The following is an 18,049-nucleotide window of genomic DNA, read 5'->3' on the forward strand; positions in this document are numbered from 1 at the left end:
GCTCACGGATTTGAGCATGGATATGTGAATAAGGCTTAAGTCAATAAAAAAACAGTTTTACATTTGTGAGATAACCCCTTTAAGTGCATGTCCACTTTTACTCCATTGGCGTTGCATCAGTTATCACAGTTTGACTGGGCACAGCATATCAGCTTTCGCTTTCAGAAATATGTATGTAAAAGTGCCCCATTCACTTGCTTGCTGGGCTGAGGGTATGGGCCCGGTGGGAGCAAAAGATCATTACTGGAAGAGATTCAGGACAGCCCCGTACATATCAGGTGGCCGATATAGGTGGGTTTCCTCTTATGTGTATGGGCAACTTGAAGAGGACCTGTCACAATGAAAATACAATGTAAGCTCCCGGCAACAGGATAGAGAGCAGGAGGAGCTGAGCAGATTGGAATATAGTTTTGTGGGAAAAGATTCAGTAAACCGGATTTGTCTGTCACGGACAACATTGCCCTATGTACAACTGAGCTCAGAAAAGACAGATTGGGGTACTTTCACAATAGCGGCAGGCTGTTCCGGTGGGTGAACAGCCTGTCACGTCCGGCTGCCTCTCGGTGTGCGCTGCCGCCGGAACTCCGCCCCCGCCCATTATAGTCAATAGGGACGGAGCGGCAGTCCGGGGGCACACATGAACTTGCAGCAGGACAGATCCGACAGGCTGTTCACCCGCCGGAACAGCCTGCTGGAGTCCCCTGCCGCTAGTGTGAAAGTACCCTTATCTGTCTTTTCTGAGCTCAGTTGTACACAGGGCAATGTTGTCAGTGACAGACAAATCCTGACACCCTTACATAAAGAATGATATCAGTCAACGATAATAGCTGAATGTTTTTCTGAATCCTTTCCCACAAAAATATATCTGCTCAGCTCCTCCTGCTCTATAACATGGTGATTTCACATTGCATTGCATTTTATGGTAAAAAGGAATGTGGGATTAGAAAATGACCTATTGTTTCAATCACATTTTTATGTTAAATAGGTTCTCTGGGATTAACATATTAATGACCTATCCCCCACCGATCAGTTGTTTGAGGAGGCAGCGGCGCTCTCGCAGTTTACCAAACACAGCGCCATACATTGCATAGTGGCTCTGCTTGGTATTGCAGCACAGCACTATTGACTTGAAGTGAAAGCTCTCACAGAGCTCTGCAGCCTGTTCCTACAGCTGATCAGCAGGGGTTCTGGGAGTTGGACACCAACTGAGGATAGGTCATCAATATGTGAATCCTGGAGAACCCCTTTAAGCATATTTGTAAAAAATTTTGCTCAATTTTGTTTTAATTTTCCATTTCACTATTTATATTTTAAATAAAATCATAAAATCCTGCAATTTTCACACTGGCCACTAGGGCTAAAATATGGAAAGACTTTCTGTCTTTTGAGAGCAGCTACATGGGCCATAGACACAATGAACAGGAGCTGACCCCCATTGACTTCTATGGGAGAGTTTTCTAGGCATGCTCTGTGACCTGTGCAGAGGTCAGGAGGGAGCTGATAAGCTGTGTTATCACCTCTTGTGAATGGTGGATCCTCCATATACAGAGGTGTTACTTGTCATTGTAATTCTGCCAGTGATGATAATGATAATAACTACTGAATAGTTACCTGTACAGAAGAGGAAATCATGGCCTATTATTAGAACTAGTGACCAGTGTGAAAGTTTTAGGAATATTTATGTATTTTCAAATATAGATAGTGACATGGAAAATTAAAAAATAAGCAGCAAAAATTATTTGAAATATGTGTAAAATAAAAAAGTGGTTTCAACAATAGCTAATTTTCTGATGACACATTCCCTTTAAATTTAAATCCCCACATTGCATAGTTCAAAACTTGGTAGGTGAAACATGGCAGATAACATATATTCCATATATCAATGGCGTGCATTTGGCAGGAACTAAATTCTGAGGGTGATGTCAGGTATTTAGGCCTAGCTATGATTCTGTGAGACTTATTTGGTAGCATATTTGTCAGTAACAACACCCTCCAAGAATAATGTTATTTTTCTCTTTGTAGAACACAGTTCACACATATTCCAATGTAAATGTCCAGTTCAGATTTCAATGTCCTGGTCCCATCAATGAGGTCTTCTGAGTGACTCTTCCCTAGTGCGGATCACGTGCGGCTGCGTTCATCTTCTGGTCGATTGTCTTTTTATCTGAGACTAGAACAAAGTATGAGCACACATTAGAAATAGGTAAGTTGCAAACCAAAGAAATATGGCTTTGTGATAAACACAAACTATGACTGGGTTCACATATGTGCCGGAACAGACTGCCGGAGGTCACCGCATCCGGTATAGCTGGATACCAACCCATTCACTGTAATGGGATCCGGCCACTTCCCGACATATATGCCGGCTTTTGCCTGGACAAAAATTGCTGTATTTTTGTCCGGCTGAAAGCCGTCATGTACACCATGTACACTGCCGGAACAGACTGCCGGAGTTCAAAGCATATATGAGAACTGGGCCTTAGGTATTTGCAAAATTAACATGAGAATTTATACAGCGACCACTACAGTGTAGGTAGGTGACATATCAAATCCCACAGGATATAAAATATGCTTTGGGCTCCAAAAGCGCTGGCTGCTGCAGCAGAGGAGAGACAATGGGGGAGATTTATCAAGCTGGTGTAAAGTCGAACTGGCTTAGTTGCCCATAGCAACCAGTCAGATTCCTCCTTTCATTTTCTAATAGAGCTGCGAAAAATGAAAGGTGGAATCCTATTGGTTGCTAAGGGCAACTAAGCCAGTTCTACTTTACACCAGTTTGATAAATCTCCCCCAAGGTTCCTGGTGCTTCATCCTCACGTATGCCCTTCATTGTAAGTTGCCCTGCTGGCAGCATGCATCATGCACTGCAGCCATGTACTGCTCGTTATACACTAAAATGGCCGCTGTGAGGGAGTTTTAAATGAACACGATCCACAGATTATTTTTCCCTTTATATATGTAAGCACACAATATATCAGAGAATTTCACCAACAGTGTCAGAGTGATGTCTTAAAAAATGAACACTGGCTATGCAACTATTCCATCATACTGTGTTCACAGGGAGATGCTACTGGAGGTTTGCAAGTTTCTAAATGCGCCAATGCAATGTTTTAGGCAACCTCTCCCATTCTTGTATCTTTTTTTAGTCCCACCAAGGGACTTAAACATTTGAAGATTTGCAACGGGCGCCTCCCCCTAGGGCCCTCTATAACGCGACCCAGGTGTAGGAATGCCGAATGGTATAGTGCGGCCTAAAATGTCTCTTTATGTGTGTCACGATGCTCCTACCTGGATACCGCTGGACCCCAGGCTTTGGCTCCGAAGCAATAAATAGGGGGAATGATTGAGGGATAATAGAATAACTTGAGTCCAGACCGTGTATGTAGTTGAACAGCAGCTTTACTTTGCATAAACAATCCGGATGGGCGTTATCTCTGATTCTGGCCATTGCAGGCGAGTGACAACTGTACTGTATAACACAACTGGCACTTGCTGTACATGAAGGAGGCTCAGCTCTTAAACCCACTCCATGCAGTCCGTTTTGGCTTGTCAGTAACTAGTTAAAGGGGTGGTACAGGATTAGAAAATCGTGGCTGCTTTTTATGTAAAAACAGTTCTGCACATGTCCACAGGTTGTGTGTGTATCACAGTTAGGGCTCTTTCACATCTGCGTTCTTGTCTTCCGGCATAGAGTTCCGTCGTCGGGGCTCTATGCCGGAAGAATCCTGATCAGGATTATCCCCATGCATTCTGAATGGAGTGAAATCCGTTAAGGATGCATCAGGATGTCTTCAGTTCCGGAACGGAACGTTTTTTGGCCGGAGAAAATACCGCAGCATGCTGCGCTTTTTGCTCTGGCCAAAAATCCTGTAGACTTGCCGCAAGGCCGGATCCGACATTGATCCGGATCCGGCCTTAAGCTAAACGTCGTTTCGGCGCATTGCCGGATCCGACGTTTAGCTTTTTTAGAGTGGTTACCATGGCTGCCGGGACGCTAAAGTCACATGGCACGTCATCCATGCGCATGGGGCGCTTTGATGTCATTCTGGAGCGCCCCGGGAGCCGCGCGGACTGTAAGTATACCGCTTCCCCGCTCCCCGCTCCTACTATGGCAACCAGGACTTTAATAGCGTCCTGGGTGCCATAGTAACACTGAAAGCATTTTGAAGACGGATCCGTCTTCAAATGCTTTCAGTACACTTGCTCTTTTCCGGATCCGGCGTGTAATTCCGGCAAGTGGAGTACACGCCGGATCCGGACAACGCAAGTGTGAAAGAGGCCTAAAGCTCCATTCACTTCAATGGATCTATCAGACATAACCCATAGACAGGCTCGGTGCTGTTTTTGAAATAAAGCGGACATATTTCTTTAATCCTGGGCAACCCCTTTAAGAAAGCACTCTGGATTCTGACACTGTTGGTGAATATTCGCTAATATGTTTTGTGTTTATTGCTGTAATCAAAATGTTTGCTTATAAAGGATTTAATTACAAGGAAAAAAGAAATGGGATAATTTATTACACTGGTGTAAAGTACAACTGGCTTTAATCAGATTCCACCTTTCATTTTCCAAAGGAGCTGTCAAAAAGAAAGGTGGAGTCTAATTGGTTGCTATGGACAACTAAGCCAGTTCTACTTTACACCAGTTTGATAAATGACCCCAAAAGCGTGTATCATTTGTTCATTTAACATTGCTTACATGAGGGGAGATTCACAAAATTTGGAAGTGGTTATACCAGAACTGGTGTACGCAAATTTTTGGTCCACACATCCACTGTCAGGTAGGACACAAGAAGGACCTTCATCAGGTGGGTCATAGAAACGGTCATCTCCAGATGGCAGATAACCCTGTATTATCGTGTTCTATCCCTCGTTGCTGTTCATCTTGCTCAATGACAAAAGCTCCAAATGCAGGATTTTGAAAGGGGAGGTTCCAAACATGAACTTTTTGAGCCCATCATGCTCAGCACCATACATTTACAGGGTTGAGCCAGTGCAAGGTAGGCTTTGCATATTTAGAATTTATTTTTAATGAATTCTTTAGAGGTTTCCCTGTGATTAATATGTACGCAAGACAGTCGTCATCAAGGTTAGCTAAGGTTATTAGCTGGCAAAAAGCTTCTAAAGTAGTTTAGGGAAGAGTTGTTTTCTTCTGAGACTTCCAATATGAGAATTTCCATATGAGAATTTCAGCATGAAAATGTTTTGGGTGACCATCCAGATACATTTTTGGTTAGGTTTCCTGATGCAGTTGTGGAAGTCTAAATCAGAAGTGGATCATAAAAGGAGAGAAAATAGAAAGGACAAATAAGACTTCTCTTCTTTTTTTTTTATTCACTCTTGGTTTTGGCTTCCACAACCGCATCAGGAAACTTGACCTTTTGGCCGTACCCTCACTCACACAATGAGTGTTTTAAAACTCTGAGGATAATGATACTGCATTCACATGTGCTGAAGAGATCTGGCTTATATAATGTGCCAGTTATTTTTGTCTCATTTAAAAATAACACAGAAAAAAAACTTTTAGCATGGCAACCTGATGGTGGAAAGACTGCACAAAAACAAAAAGTTCCTGCACTAGTTAAGTGTTGAGGCCGTTTACAGATTTCTCCTGTATCGCAACATTTTCAGCCACCCGCTGGGCAGAGCAGTACCGTACAGCTCCTTTCCCACACTTCCTTTACTTTCAGGACCAATAGGGATATAACAAAATTTCATGTCAAATCCTGAAAGCCCAAAATACAGAATAGTCCATGTCCTTGAGGGTTTGGCCGAGATAAATAAAAACTTGGGCAACTCCTGTAGACATGCTAAAATAAGAAACAAATGGATACCCCTTTTCTCTCCTACATCTTCCAGCACTGTGCTCCAGTCCGCCCAGCCGCAGGGTGTTTTCCTGGATGTAGCAGTGACATCATGTGCACACAGGTCATCACTGCAGCAATATCAAGAGCTGAAGGCCTTTTAGAAGTTCATCGCTTTCTTACCATTTTCCACCTTAAAATCCTTATCCATTCATCTGCTTCTGCACCCGTCTTTGCACACAGATAGTACGTCCTCAGAGGAAACACTAAACTGTAAAGGAAAGAAATTGTGCATTAGTCAGCTGTAGATTTACATACAATGCTGTGTGGAATTAATTAAAGGGGTTGTCCAGAACTTAAAAATTGCAGAACTATTCTCAGCACAGGTCATCAATGTATAATCTGGGTGGGGTATGACCCCTGGCACCTTGCCAATGTTTGAAGGGGCCATGGTGCTTAGGTGAGTGCTGTGGCCTCTTCCTAGGCCTGTAATGTCATGTCCATTGGTCACATGGTCTTTGTGCAGCTCAGTCTAATTCAAGTGGATAGGGCTGAACTGCAATGGCAAACACAGCTGTTATGCAATGAACTTGAGACAGATCACTCCATAAATCTTAGGGTCCTTTACCACAGACCGATGATCTGGCAGATTATTGGGAATGAAGCAGACAATCCTGATAATTGCCTGATATGCAGCGGAGATGAGGGCTGCAGTTACATACCGCAGTTACCTCCGCTGTAGTGATCGATCGTCCCCAAAGAAAATCATTATTCCTGAACAGCAGATCGTTCTTTAGATAGCACAATCTTCTGAATAGGAACAATGATTTTTTGTGCCAGCAGAACAACATGATCCCCCGATAAATGAGTGTCTGCTCATTCATCAGATAATTCCCGGCACCTTTCACACAGGCAGATTATCGGGAACGTGCGTTTACACAAACGATCATTCCCGACAATCTGCCGGATCATTGGTTTGTTTAAATGGACCCTTAGACTAGCATATAAAACATGAGTCTTAATAAATGTGGCCCTTGTGTGTATGCATGGGCATAACTATAAGAGTGCAGAGGTAGCAGTCGCACTCATGGCCTTATGCTAAAGTAGGCACCGATGCCCATCTATCAGATAAGAAAACTTTAGTATTATAAATGGCACATGATAGGTGGGGGACCCTATTACAAATGTTATTGATTGGGGCCCAGAAGCTTCAAGATACACCTCTGTCTGCAAATATTGCAGTGAGCCCCTGATGACCCGGTGCAGAGGATGGGAGTAGTAGTGGCTCTGATGAGATTTTGTGTCACTGTGTATTCCCCCAGGCCATGGCTCCCTGGCTTTTGGAGCAGTGAAAGTGTAGATTGAAAAATCATGCTAGAAGTAAATGTATAACAGTCTCTTTTCACGTAAATAATTTGTGGCACATCCAGCAGTATGAAGTACAAAGTGCAGTTTCTCTGGCACCAGAAGAGGAGACATGGTGGTTGGCTGGATATAGGTTCATTTATTTTATGCATGATGAACCCACGCAAACACGGGGAGAACATGCAGATGTTGTGGTCAAATAGGAATGCAGAAACCCAGAGCTGCAAGGCAACAGTGTTAACCACTGAGCCACCGTGCTGCCCGTAGGTTGGCAAGCACTTGTGGATATACAGTCAGGTCCATAAATATTGGGACATCAACACAATTCTAACATTTTTGGCTCTATACACCACCACAATAGATTTGAAATGAAACAAACAAGATGTTCTTTAACTGTAGACTGTCAGCTTTAATTTGAGGGAATTTACATCCAAATCAGGTGAACGGTATAGGAATTACAACAGTTTGCATATGTGCCATCCACTTGTTAAGGAACCAAAAGTAATGGGACAATTGGCTTCTCAGCTGTTCCATGGCCAGGTGTGTATTATTCCCTCCTTATCCCAATTACAATGAGCAGATCAAAGATCCAGAGTTCATTTCAAGTGTGCTATTTGCATTTGGAATCTGTTGCTGTCAACTCTAAAGATGAGACCCAAAGAGCTGTCACTATCAATGAAGCAAGCCATCATTAGGCTGAAAAAACAAAACAAACCCATCAGAGAGATAGCAAAAACATTAGGTGTGGCCAAAACAACTGTTTGGAAAATTTTTAAAAAGAAGGAACGCACCGTTGAGCTCAGCAACACCAAAAGACCCGGAAGACCACAGAAAACAACTGTGGTGGATGACCGAAGAATTCTTTCCCTGGTGAAGAAAACACCCTTCACAACAGTTGACCAGATCAAGAACACTCTCCAGGAGGTAGGTGTATGTGTGTCAAAGTCAACAATCAAGAGAAGACTTCACCAGAGTGAATACAGAGGGTTCACCACAAGATGTAAACCATTGGTGAGCTTTAAAAACAGGAAGGCCAGATTAGAGTTTGCCAAACGACATCTAAAAAAGCCTTCACAGTTCTAGAACAACATCATATGGACAGATGAGACCAAGATCAACTTGTACCAGAGTAATGGGAAGAGAAGAGTATGGAGAAGGAAAGGAACTGCTCATGATCCTAAGCATACCACCTCATCAGTGAAGCATGGTGGTGGTAGTGTCATGGCGTGGGCATGTATAGCTGCCAATGGAACTGGTTCTCTTGTATTTATTGATGATGTGACTGCTGACAAAAGCAGCAGGATGAATTCTGAAGTGTTTTGGGCAATATTATCTCCTCATATTCAGCCAAATGCTTCAGAACTATTTGGACGCTGCTTCACAGTGCAGATGGACAATGACCCAAAGCATACTGCAAAAGCAACCAAAGAGTTTTTTAAGGGATAGAAGTGGAATGTTATGCAATGGCCAAGTCAATGACTTCAGGCTGTAAATGACTGCAAAGGATTTGCAACCAAGTATTAAAAAGTGAAAGTTTGATTTATGATTATTATTCTGTCCCATTACTTTTGGTCTCTTAACAAGTGGGATGCACATATGCAAGCTGTTGTAATTCCTACACCGTTCACCGGATTTGGATGTAAATGCCCTCAAATTAAAGCTGACAGTCTGCAGTTAAAGCACATCTTAGTCTTTTCATTTCAAATCCATTGTGGTGGTGTATAGAGCCAAAAATGTTAGAATTGTGTTGATGTCTCAATATTCATGGACCTGACTGTAGGTGTCTACTGTAGTAAAGACTTACAGGGGTTCTGTAGCTTTTTCTTACTGATGATTTATTCTCTGGATAAATTATAAGCATCTGATCGGTGGGGGTCCCGGGTATCTATCAGCTGTTTGTGAAGGTAACGGTGCTGGTAGTAACCCCGCAGTTTTCTTGCTGTTTCCTGCATGCCCAGTGATGTCACGACTAGTATCAATGGCCTGTGCGTGGCTAAGCCCCATTGTAGTGAACGGAGCTTAGCTGCACCCAGGGCTCGGAAGTGGGACCAGCCCACTCCAACTGAGAGAGGAGGAATAGGGAGGTTAGCCCTGTTCCTGCCAACCATTGCTAACCAGTACCTCCAGAGCTGAAATAAATGGCATGGCATCACATCACATTACATTACATAGCATTTAAAACAATAAACAATTGCAGATACCTCTTGGTCTGGGATACTGCAGTATTAAATATATAAAGGTAAAGGGTCAAACCGTAGTTTCATTGGCCTATTTAGCAATCATGTAAAATGTTATATCTCATATTTACAAAATCAATGAGACTAACAATGTAGAAACCACATACCAGAAACAATTGACTCTCTCCTGAGAATAGTCAAACTGTACTGCACTGCATTCAGTGAGGTCCAGTGTCTTTATTGGCTCCTGGGACTGTAGAAAGAGTCAAAAGAGACAACATTTTTACTAAAACATACCCTTACATAGAGATAAGGTCCTTCTATATGGACCGATGATCTGACAGATTATAGGGGATAAACATTTGTATAAATTCTTGTCTCCTTTAATTGACCTGTGTAAAAGGTGCTGGCGATTAGCTGATGAATCATCGGATGATCGTGCCGTTCTGCCAGCGTTGAAAATCATTGTTCCTGTGCAGCAGATTGTTCTGTCTAAATAGCGATCTGCTCCCCAGGAATAATAATTTTCTATGAGAAAATCTGACTACAAGACCTTTTTAGAAATAAATTATTTTATGTGTATCTTATAGTTGGCACAAGCCCCTCCAGCTCACTCATAGGGAGAACTGTGTAGCTCTCAATTCATAGCTGCACAGTCCTCTCTGTGTGATGAGTGCTTGGTGGCAAATTGAACACAAAAAGCACATTACGTTGAACTTCCTATCAGACAGACCGGACACAGCAGACTTTGCTGGAAACCATTGTTGTGCATGCAAGTAAACTCTTCACTACCTTCGGTCACCATGGATATCTGAAATTGGCCCAAAATCTTTTTTTCCCCTTTTTTTATGTGGAAGTGTCCAGTGTTTTGGAGTTCAAAAAATAGGTATCAAATGTACAAATTAAACACAGTTTACAGTTTTGTTCTAAAGGTGATCCTATGCTTCTATATTATTGGGGCACTGCCTATGCAAGAATGTCCTGACAGACTTTACTGGGATCACTTCCCCATCTATATGGAGTGATGCAATGGCAGGGCAGGACAACTATGGGGGTATCTTCTCTACAGCTTGCCATTACATGGCATCCTCTCAGTGTAACGCATGCAACACTGAACCCTTGAGTTGCCAGTTTCCGGATCTGCACTGTATAGGAAGAAAGTGGTTAATCATTCCACAGGATGGCAGGTTGAGCCAATCACTTATAAATACCAGGAGTAAAATTTATCATGTGGAGAATTTTGGAATTTTGCTTGGTCCTGTGTTGCTGCGTTTTGCACTGAATTTCAAAAAAAAAATGCACATTTGTAAATTTGCATGTTAATAAAAATGTAGTATAGCTACTGAGATATTCAACAGAATGTATCTCTATAGCACCACCTGCTGTTTTTTTTTATTTTCTTATTTCTTTGACCTGCTCACTGAGATGGCCGCACATGCTCAGTTTCATCCTTCAACTGGCTCCTGAGCTGTGATAGGGAGAGCATGGACACGCCCCCATAGCTGCAGCAGAAAAGACACTCCCCTTGAGCTGCCAGCTTGATATAAATCTAGCAGAGAATAAACGGGGAGATCTCTGGATCCATGTGAGGTACAGGGCTAGTTCTAGCTTTGTTAGAAAAAGAGCATCGCGGGTGACGCTAGGGAGGATCATCCCTTTCCCCGCCTGCCATTGGCTGCTCCCCCAGACACTGGATCTTTTCATCCATGTATAGGGAGAAGCAGCTGCGGCGGTGCGGGGACCAGGAGAGGCGCCAGGAGTGGGGTAAGTATATTACCTGTGAGGGGCTCGGCACATGGGGGAGCCGTTTCAGAACTTGGATAACCCCTTTAACCACCCGATGAATTTTGAATAACATTTTAACTTATTTGACCCTATATATATTTGGTTTACTACATCTTCTTAGTTACATCAGATTAGTTGTGTATTATGATGGTCTCCAACAGATTTGATGTGTGCTGTCATATATATAGGGTCAAATACGTTACAATTTTATTCAAAACAAATAGGATAATTAGGAAATCAGTTCTGTAATGTTCTGCAGTAGCTGAAGTGTGTGTTATGAGGTTCTGCAGAAACTGAGGTGTATATTAGGAAGTTCTGCAGTGGCTGATTTGATGTGTGTATTATAATGTTCTGCAGCAGTTGAGGTGTGTATTATGATGTTCTGCAGTGGGTGAGGTGTACATTAGGAGGTTCTGCAGCAGCTGAGGTATGTATTATGAGGTTCTGCGGCATCTGAGGTGTGTACTATGAGGTTCTGTAGTAGCTAAGGTGTGTACTATGAGGTTCTGTTAGCTAATGTGTGTACTATGAGGTTCTGTAGTAGGTGAGGTGTGTACTATGAGGTTCTATAGTAGTAGAGGTGTGTATAATGAGGTTCTGTAGTAGGTGAGGTGTGTATAAAGAGGTTCTATATAGAAACATAGAAACATAGAATGTGTCGGCAGATAAGAACCATTTGGCCCATCTAGTCTGCCCAATATATCTGAATCCTATGAATAGTCCCTGGTCCTATCTTATATGAAGGATAGCCTTATGCCTATCCCATGCATGCTTAAACTCCTTCACTGTATTTGCAGCTACCACTTCTGCAGGAAGGCTATTCCATGCATCCACTACTCTCTCAGTAAAGTAATACTTCCTGATATTACTTTTAAACCTTTGCCCCTCTAATTTAAAACTGTGTCCTCTTGTGGTAGTTTTTCTTCTTTTAAAAATGCTCTCCTCCTTTACTGAGTTGATTCCCTTTATGTATTTAAAAGTTTCTCTCATATCCCCTCTGTCTCTTCTTTCTTCCAAGCTATACATATTAAGGTCCTTTAACCTTTCCTGGTAAGTTTTATCCTGCAATCCATGTACTAGTTTAGTAGCCCTTCTCTGAACTCTCTCTAGAGTATCTATATCCTTCCGGAGATATGGCCTCCAGTACTGCGCACAATACTCCAAGTGAGGTCTCACCAGTGTTCTGTACAGCGGCATAAGCACTTCACTCTTTCTACTGCTTATACCTCTCCCTATACATCCAAGCATTCTGCTGGCATTTTGTGCTGCTCTATTACATTGTCTTCCCACCTTTAAGTCTTCTGAAATAATTACTCCTAAATCCCTTTCCTCAGATACTGCGGTCAGGACTGTGTCAAATATTCTATATTCTGCCCTTGGGTTTTTACGCCCCAGGTGCATTATCTTGCACTTATCCACATTAAATTTCAGTTGCCAGAGTTCTGACCATTCTTCTAGTTTTCCTAAATCCTTTTCCATTTGGCGTTTCCCTCCAGGAACATCAACCCTGTTACATATCTTTGTGTCATCAGCAAAAAGACAAACCTTACCATCGAGGCCTTTTGCAATATCACTTATGAAGATATTAAACAAAATTGGTCCCAGTACAGATCCCTGTGGAACCCCACTGGTAACATGACCTTGTTTTGAATGTTCTCCATTGACTACAACCCTGCCTAATCCACTCAACAATATGGGAGTCCATGCTCAATGACTGCAGTTTATTGATAAGTCATCTGTGTGGGACAGTGTCAAAAGCCTTACTAAAATCTAGATATGCGATGTCTACTGCACCTCCACCGTCTATTATTTTAGTCACCCAGTCAAAAAAATCTATAAGATTTGTTTGACATGATCTCCCTGAAGTAAACCCATGTTGTTTTTCATCTTGCAATCCATGGGATTTTAGATGTTGCACAATCCTATCCTTTAATAGGGTTTCCATTAATTTGCCTACTATTGATGTCAGACTCACTGGTCTATAGTTGCTCGATTCCTCCTTACTACCTTTCTTGTGAATGGGCACGACATTTGCCAATTTCCAATCTTCCGGGACGACTCCTGTTACTAATGATTGGTTAAATAAATCTGTTAACGGTTTTGCCAGCTCACCACTAAGCTCTTTTAATAATTTTGGGTGTATCTCATCAGGCCCCTGTGACTTATTTGTCTTCACTTTAGACAGCAAACTTAGAACATCTTCCTCTGTAAAGACACATGCATCAAACGATTTATTAGTCATCCTTTCTAGTGGAGGTCCTTCTCCTTTTTCTTCTGTAAAAACTGAACAGAAGTATTCATTAAGGCAGTCGGCTAGCCCTTTATTCTCTTCTACATACCTTCCGTCCTTTGTTTTTAATTTAGTTATTCCTTGTTTTAATTTCCTTTTTTCATTTATATATCTGAAGAATGTCTTATCCCCTTTTTTCATAGACTGAGCTAGTTTTTCTTCTGCCTGAGCTTTAGAAGTTCTTATAACTTGCTTGGCCTCTTTCTGCCTAATCTTGTAGATTTCCTTATCTTCATTGCTCTGGTTTTTTTTATAATTACAAAATGCTAGCTTTTTATTTTTAATGATTTGGGCCACTTCTGCTGAGTACCACAGTGGTCTCTTCCTTTTTTTGCTTTTACTGACAAGTCTAATGCAATTTTCTGTTGCCTTCAATAATGCACCTTTTAAGTAGTCCCATTTCTCCTGGACTCCATGTAATCCGTTCCAGTCTGATAAGGACTCATTTATGACTAATTTCATTTTTGAAAAGTCTGTTTTTCTAAAATATAAAACTTTTGTTTTTGTGTGGTGGGACTCTTTCACAGTTCTTATATTAAACCACACTGACTGGTGATCACTAGATCCCAAGGTTTCGCCTACAATGACATCATATACCGAATCCCCATTTGTGAATACCAAATCCAAAATGGCCTCCCTCCGGGTTGGCTCCTCAACCATTTGTTGTAGGGATAACCCCAGTAGGGAATTTAGAATATCTGTACTCCTGGTAGAACTTTCTATTTTGGTTTTCCAGTTTATATCTGGAAGATTGAAATCTCCCATAATGATAACTTCTCCTTTCATTGTCATTTTAGCTATTTCTTCAACTAGTAGATCATCTAGTTCTTTAACTTTACCAGGTGGTCTATATATCACACCTACACGAGTTACTGCATGATTAGCAAACTGCAACGTAACCCAAACTGACTCTATGTTGGCCTCACCAACTTGTATTAGGTTAGATTTAATGCTATCTTTCACATACAGGGCCACTCCTCCTCCTTTCTTGCCTTCTCTGTCTCTTCTGTATAAAGAGTACCCTGGTATGGTTATGTCCCAGTCATTTCTTTCATTAAACCATGTCTCCGTAACAGCCACTAAATCTACATTCTCAGATGCCATTATTGACCCAAGTTCATTTATTTTTTTACCTAAACTGCGAGCATTTGTAGACAGGACTCTGAGCTTATCATTTCTTACACACCTATAGTAGTAGAGGTGTGTATTATGAGGTTCTGTAGTAGGTGAGGTGTGTATTATGAGGTTCTGTAGTAGTAGTGGTGTGTATAATGAGGTTCTATAGTAGTAGAGGTGTGTATAATGAGGTTCTGTAGTAGTAGAGGTGTGTATAATGAGGTTCTATAGTAGTAGAGGTGTGTATAATGAGGTTCTATAGTAGTAGAGGTGTGTATAATGAGGTTCTGTAGTAGTAGAGGTGTGTATAATGAGGTTCTATAGTAGTAGAGGTGTGTATAATGAGGTTCTGTAGTAGTAGAGGTGTGTATAATGAGGTTCTATAGTAGTAGAGGTGTGTATAATGAGGTTCTATAGTAGTAGAGGTGTGTATAATGAGGTTCTATAGTAGTAGAGGTGTGTATAATGAGGTTCTATAGTAGTAGAGGTGTGTATAATGAGGTTCTATAGTAGTAGAGGTGTGTATAATGAGGTTCTGTAGTAGTAGAGGTGTGTACTATGAGGTTCTGTAGTAGTAGAGGTGTGTATAATGAGGTTCTATAGTAGTAGAGGTATGTATAATGAAGTTCTGTAGTAGGTGAGGTGTGTACTATGAGGTTCTGTAGTAGGTGAGGTGTGTACTATGAGGTTCTGTAGTAGGTGAGGTGTGTATAATGAGGTTCTATAGTAGTAGAGGTGTGTATAATGAGGTTCTGTTAGCTAAAGTGTGTACTATGAGGTTATGTAGTAGTAGTAGTAGAGGTGTGTACTATGAGGTTCTATAGTAGTAGAGGTGTGTACTATGAGGTTCTGTAGTAGGTGAGGTGTGTACTATGAGGTTCTGTAGTAGGTGAGGTGTGTATTATGAGGTTCTATAGTAGTAGAGGTATGTGTATAATGAGGTTCTATAGTAGTAGAGGTGTGTACTATGAGGTTCTGTAGTAGGTGAGGTGTGTACTATGAGGTTCTGTAGTAGGTGAGGTGTGTACTATGAGGTTCTGTAGTAGTAGAGGTGTGTATTATGAGGTTCTGTAGTAGTAGAGGTGTGTGTATAATGAGGTTCTATAGTAGTAGAGGTGTGCATAATGAGGTTCTGTTAGCCAAAGTGTGTACTATGAGGTTATGTAGTAGTAGAGGTGTGTACTATGAGGTTCTATAGTAGTAGAGGTGTGTACTATGAGGTTCTGTAGTAGGTGAGGTGTGTACTATGAGGTTCTGTAGTAGGTGAGGTGTGTATTATGAGGTTCTATGGTAGTAGAGGTATGTGTATAATGAGGTTCTATAGTAGTAGAGGTGTGTACTATGAGGTTCTGTAGTAGGTGAGGTGTGTACTATGAGGTTCTGTAGTAGGTGAGGTGTGTATTATGAGGTTCTGTAGTAGTAGAGGTGTGTATAATGAGGTTCTGTTAGCTAAAGTGTGTACTATGAGGTTCTGTAGTAGTAGAGGTCTGTATAATGAGGTTCTGTAGTAGGTGAGGTATGTATAATGAGGTTCTGTAGTAGTAGAGGTCTGTATAATGAGGTTCTGTAGTAGTAGAGGTGTGTATAATGAGGTTCTGTTAGCTAAAGTGTGTACTATGAGGTTATGTAGTAGTAGAGGTGTGTACTATGAGGTTCTATAGTAGTAGAGGTGTGTACTATGAGGTTCTGTAGTAGGTGAGGTGTGTATAAAGAGGTTCTGTAGTAGTAGAGGTGTGTATAATGAGGTTCTGTTAGCTAAAGTGTGTACTATGAGGTTATGTAGTAGTAGAGGTGTGTACTATGAGGTTCTGTAGTAGGTGAGGTGTGTATAAAGAGGTTCTGTAGTAGTAGAGGTGTGTATAATGAGGTTCTGTTAGCTAAAGTGTGTACTATGAGGTTATGTAGTAGTAGAGGTGTGTACTATGAGGTTCTGTAGTAGGTGAGGTGTGTATAAAGAGGTTCTGTAGTAGTAGAGGTGTGTATAATGAGGTTCTGTTAGCTAAAGTGTGTACTATGAGGTTATGTAGTAGTAGAGGTGTGTACTAAGAGGTTCTGTAGTAGGTGAGGTGTGTACTATGAGGTTCTGTAGTAGGTGAGGTCTGTATAATGAGGTTCTGTAGTAGTAGAGGTGTGTATAATGAGGTTCTGTTAGCTAAAGTGTGTACTATGAGGTTATGTAGTAGTAGAGGTGTGTACTATGAGGTTCTATAGTAGTAGAGGTGTGTATTATGAGGTTCTGTAGTAGGTGAGGTGTGTACTATGAGGTTCTGTAGTAGGTGAGGTCTGTATAATGAGGTTCTGTAGTAGTAGAGGTGTGTATAATGAGGTTCTGTTAGCTAAAGTGTGTACTATGAGGTTATGTAGTAGTAGAGGTGTGTACTAAGAGGTTCTGTAGTAGGTGAGGTGTGTACTATGAGGTTCTGTAGTAGGTGAGGTCTGTATAATGAGGTTCTGTAGTAGTAGAGGTGTGTATAATGAGGTTCTGTTAGCTAAAGTGTGTACTATGAGGTTATGTAGTAGTAGAGGTGTGTACTATGAGGTTCTATAGTAGTAGAGGTGTGTATTATGAGGTTCTGTAGTAGGTGAGGTGTGTATAATGAGGTTCTATAGTAGTAGAGGTGTGTATTATGAGGTTCTGTTAGCTAAAGTGTGTACTATGAGGTTATGTAGTAGCTAAGATGTGCACTATTAGGTTATTTAGTAGCTGAGGTGTGTACTATGAGGTTCTGTAGTAACGAAGGTGTGTACCATGAGGTTCTGTGGTAGCTAAGGTATGTACTATGAGGTGGTGTAATAGCAGAACTGTGTATATAATGAGGTTCTGCAGCATCTTAGGTGATTAGCATGTCTGTAATGGTAAACATTTTTATTTGCATTGATCTTTTTATGCAATATTATTACACTGTTTGGGAGGTGGTGCATGCAGTGTTCAAAACCAGAACCGTCATGCTGGGTAAACACACCAGAACTGCATATGCCACCAAGACTGCCAACATAAAGACTACAGATATGCACAAAAATCATCTGCCCGTCCTGCTGCTGAAACCATCTATCTTACATTAGTGAGTATGTGGTTTGTATTACTGAAACAACTCACCAACTGGTCCTTATAATATTTCAGCTCGTTACGTGTCAGTATAAACCATCTGGTTTTCCAGTTCTGTCAGACACAAAAGGAGAATTATCATATTAATAGATACAATTGATACTCAAAGGTCTAGATTTATTGCTGCCAAGGACTGATGGCCTGGTGCAAAAATATCCGTGTGTGAAAGATTACACTTCAGCATTTTCTAATGATGATGGCCTGCCGTTTTACCCTTTCATCACTACTATTATACAGTCACATGTGCAAGAAAACATGTATTATACAAAAAAGGTAATTATATATGATGTATAACTACACTTATTCCAAGAATGGGGATCGACAGTTATTTGCTGCGCAGATGCATAGTTGAAGATATATCCACAATTAAGAAAAGCACCCACTGTCAAATGTAAAAGATACTGTAT

The 18,049-nt window shown here is 41.3% G+C and overlaps 1 protein-coding gene across 1 annotated transcript in view; it reads right to left on the reverse strand.

The window, feature by feature from the left end:
* Positions 1–624: 624 nt before the first annotated feature.
* Positions 625–18,049, reverse strand: part of DAPP1 (dual adaptor of phosphotyrosine and 3-phosphoinositides 1) — a 140,771-nt gene continuing 123,346 nt past the window's right edge. Inside the window, exons 6-9 of the mRNA XM_044302353.1 lie at positions 17,634–17,696; positions 9,513–9,598; positions 5,987–6,074; positions 625–2,170 (exon numbers count right to left, since the gene is read on the reverse strand). Coding sequence (XP_044158288.1) covers positions 2,138–2,170; positions 5,987–6,074; positions 9,513–9,598; positions 17,634–17,696 — 270 coding nt within the window. The 3' untranslated portion in view covers positions 625–2,137. The remainder of the gene's footprint in view (positions 2,171–5,986; positions 6,075–9,512; positions 9,599–17,633; positions 17,697–18,049) is intronic.

This window comes from Bufo gargarizans, chromosome 1, assembly GCF_014858855.1.
Source record: "Bufo gargarizans isolate SCDJY-AF-19 chromosome 1, ASM1485885v1, whole genome shotgun sequence".
NCBI lineage: Eukaryota > Metazoa > Chordata > Amphibia > Anura > Bufonidae > Bufo > Bufo gargarizans.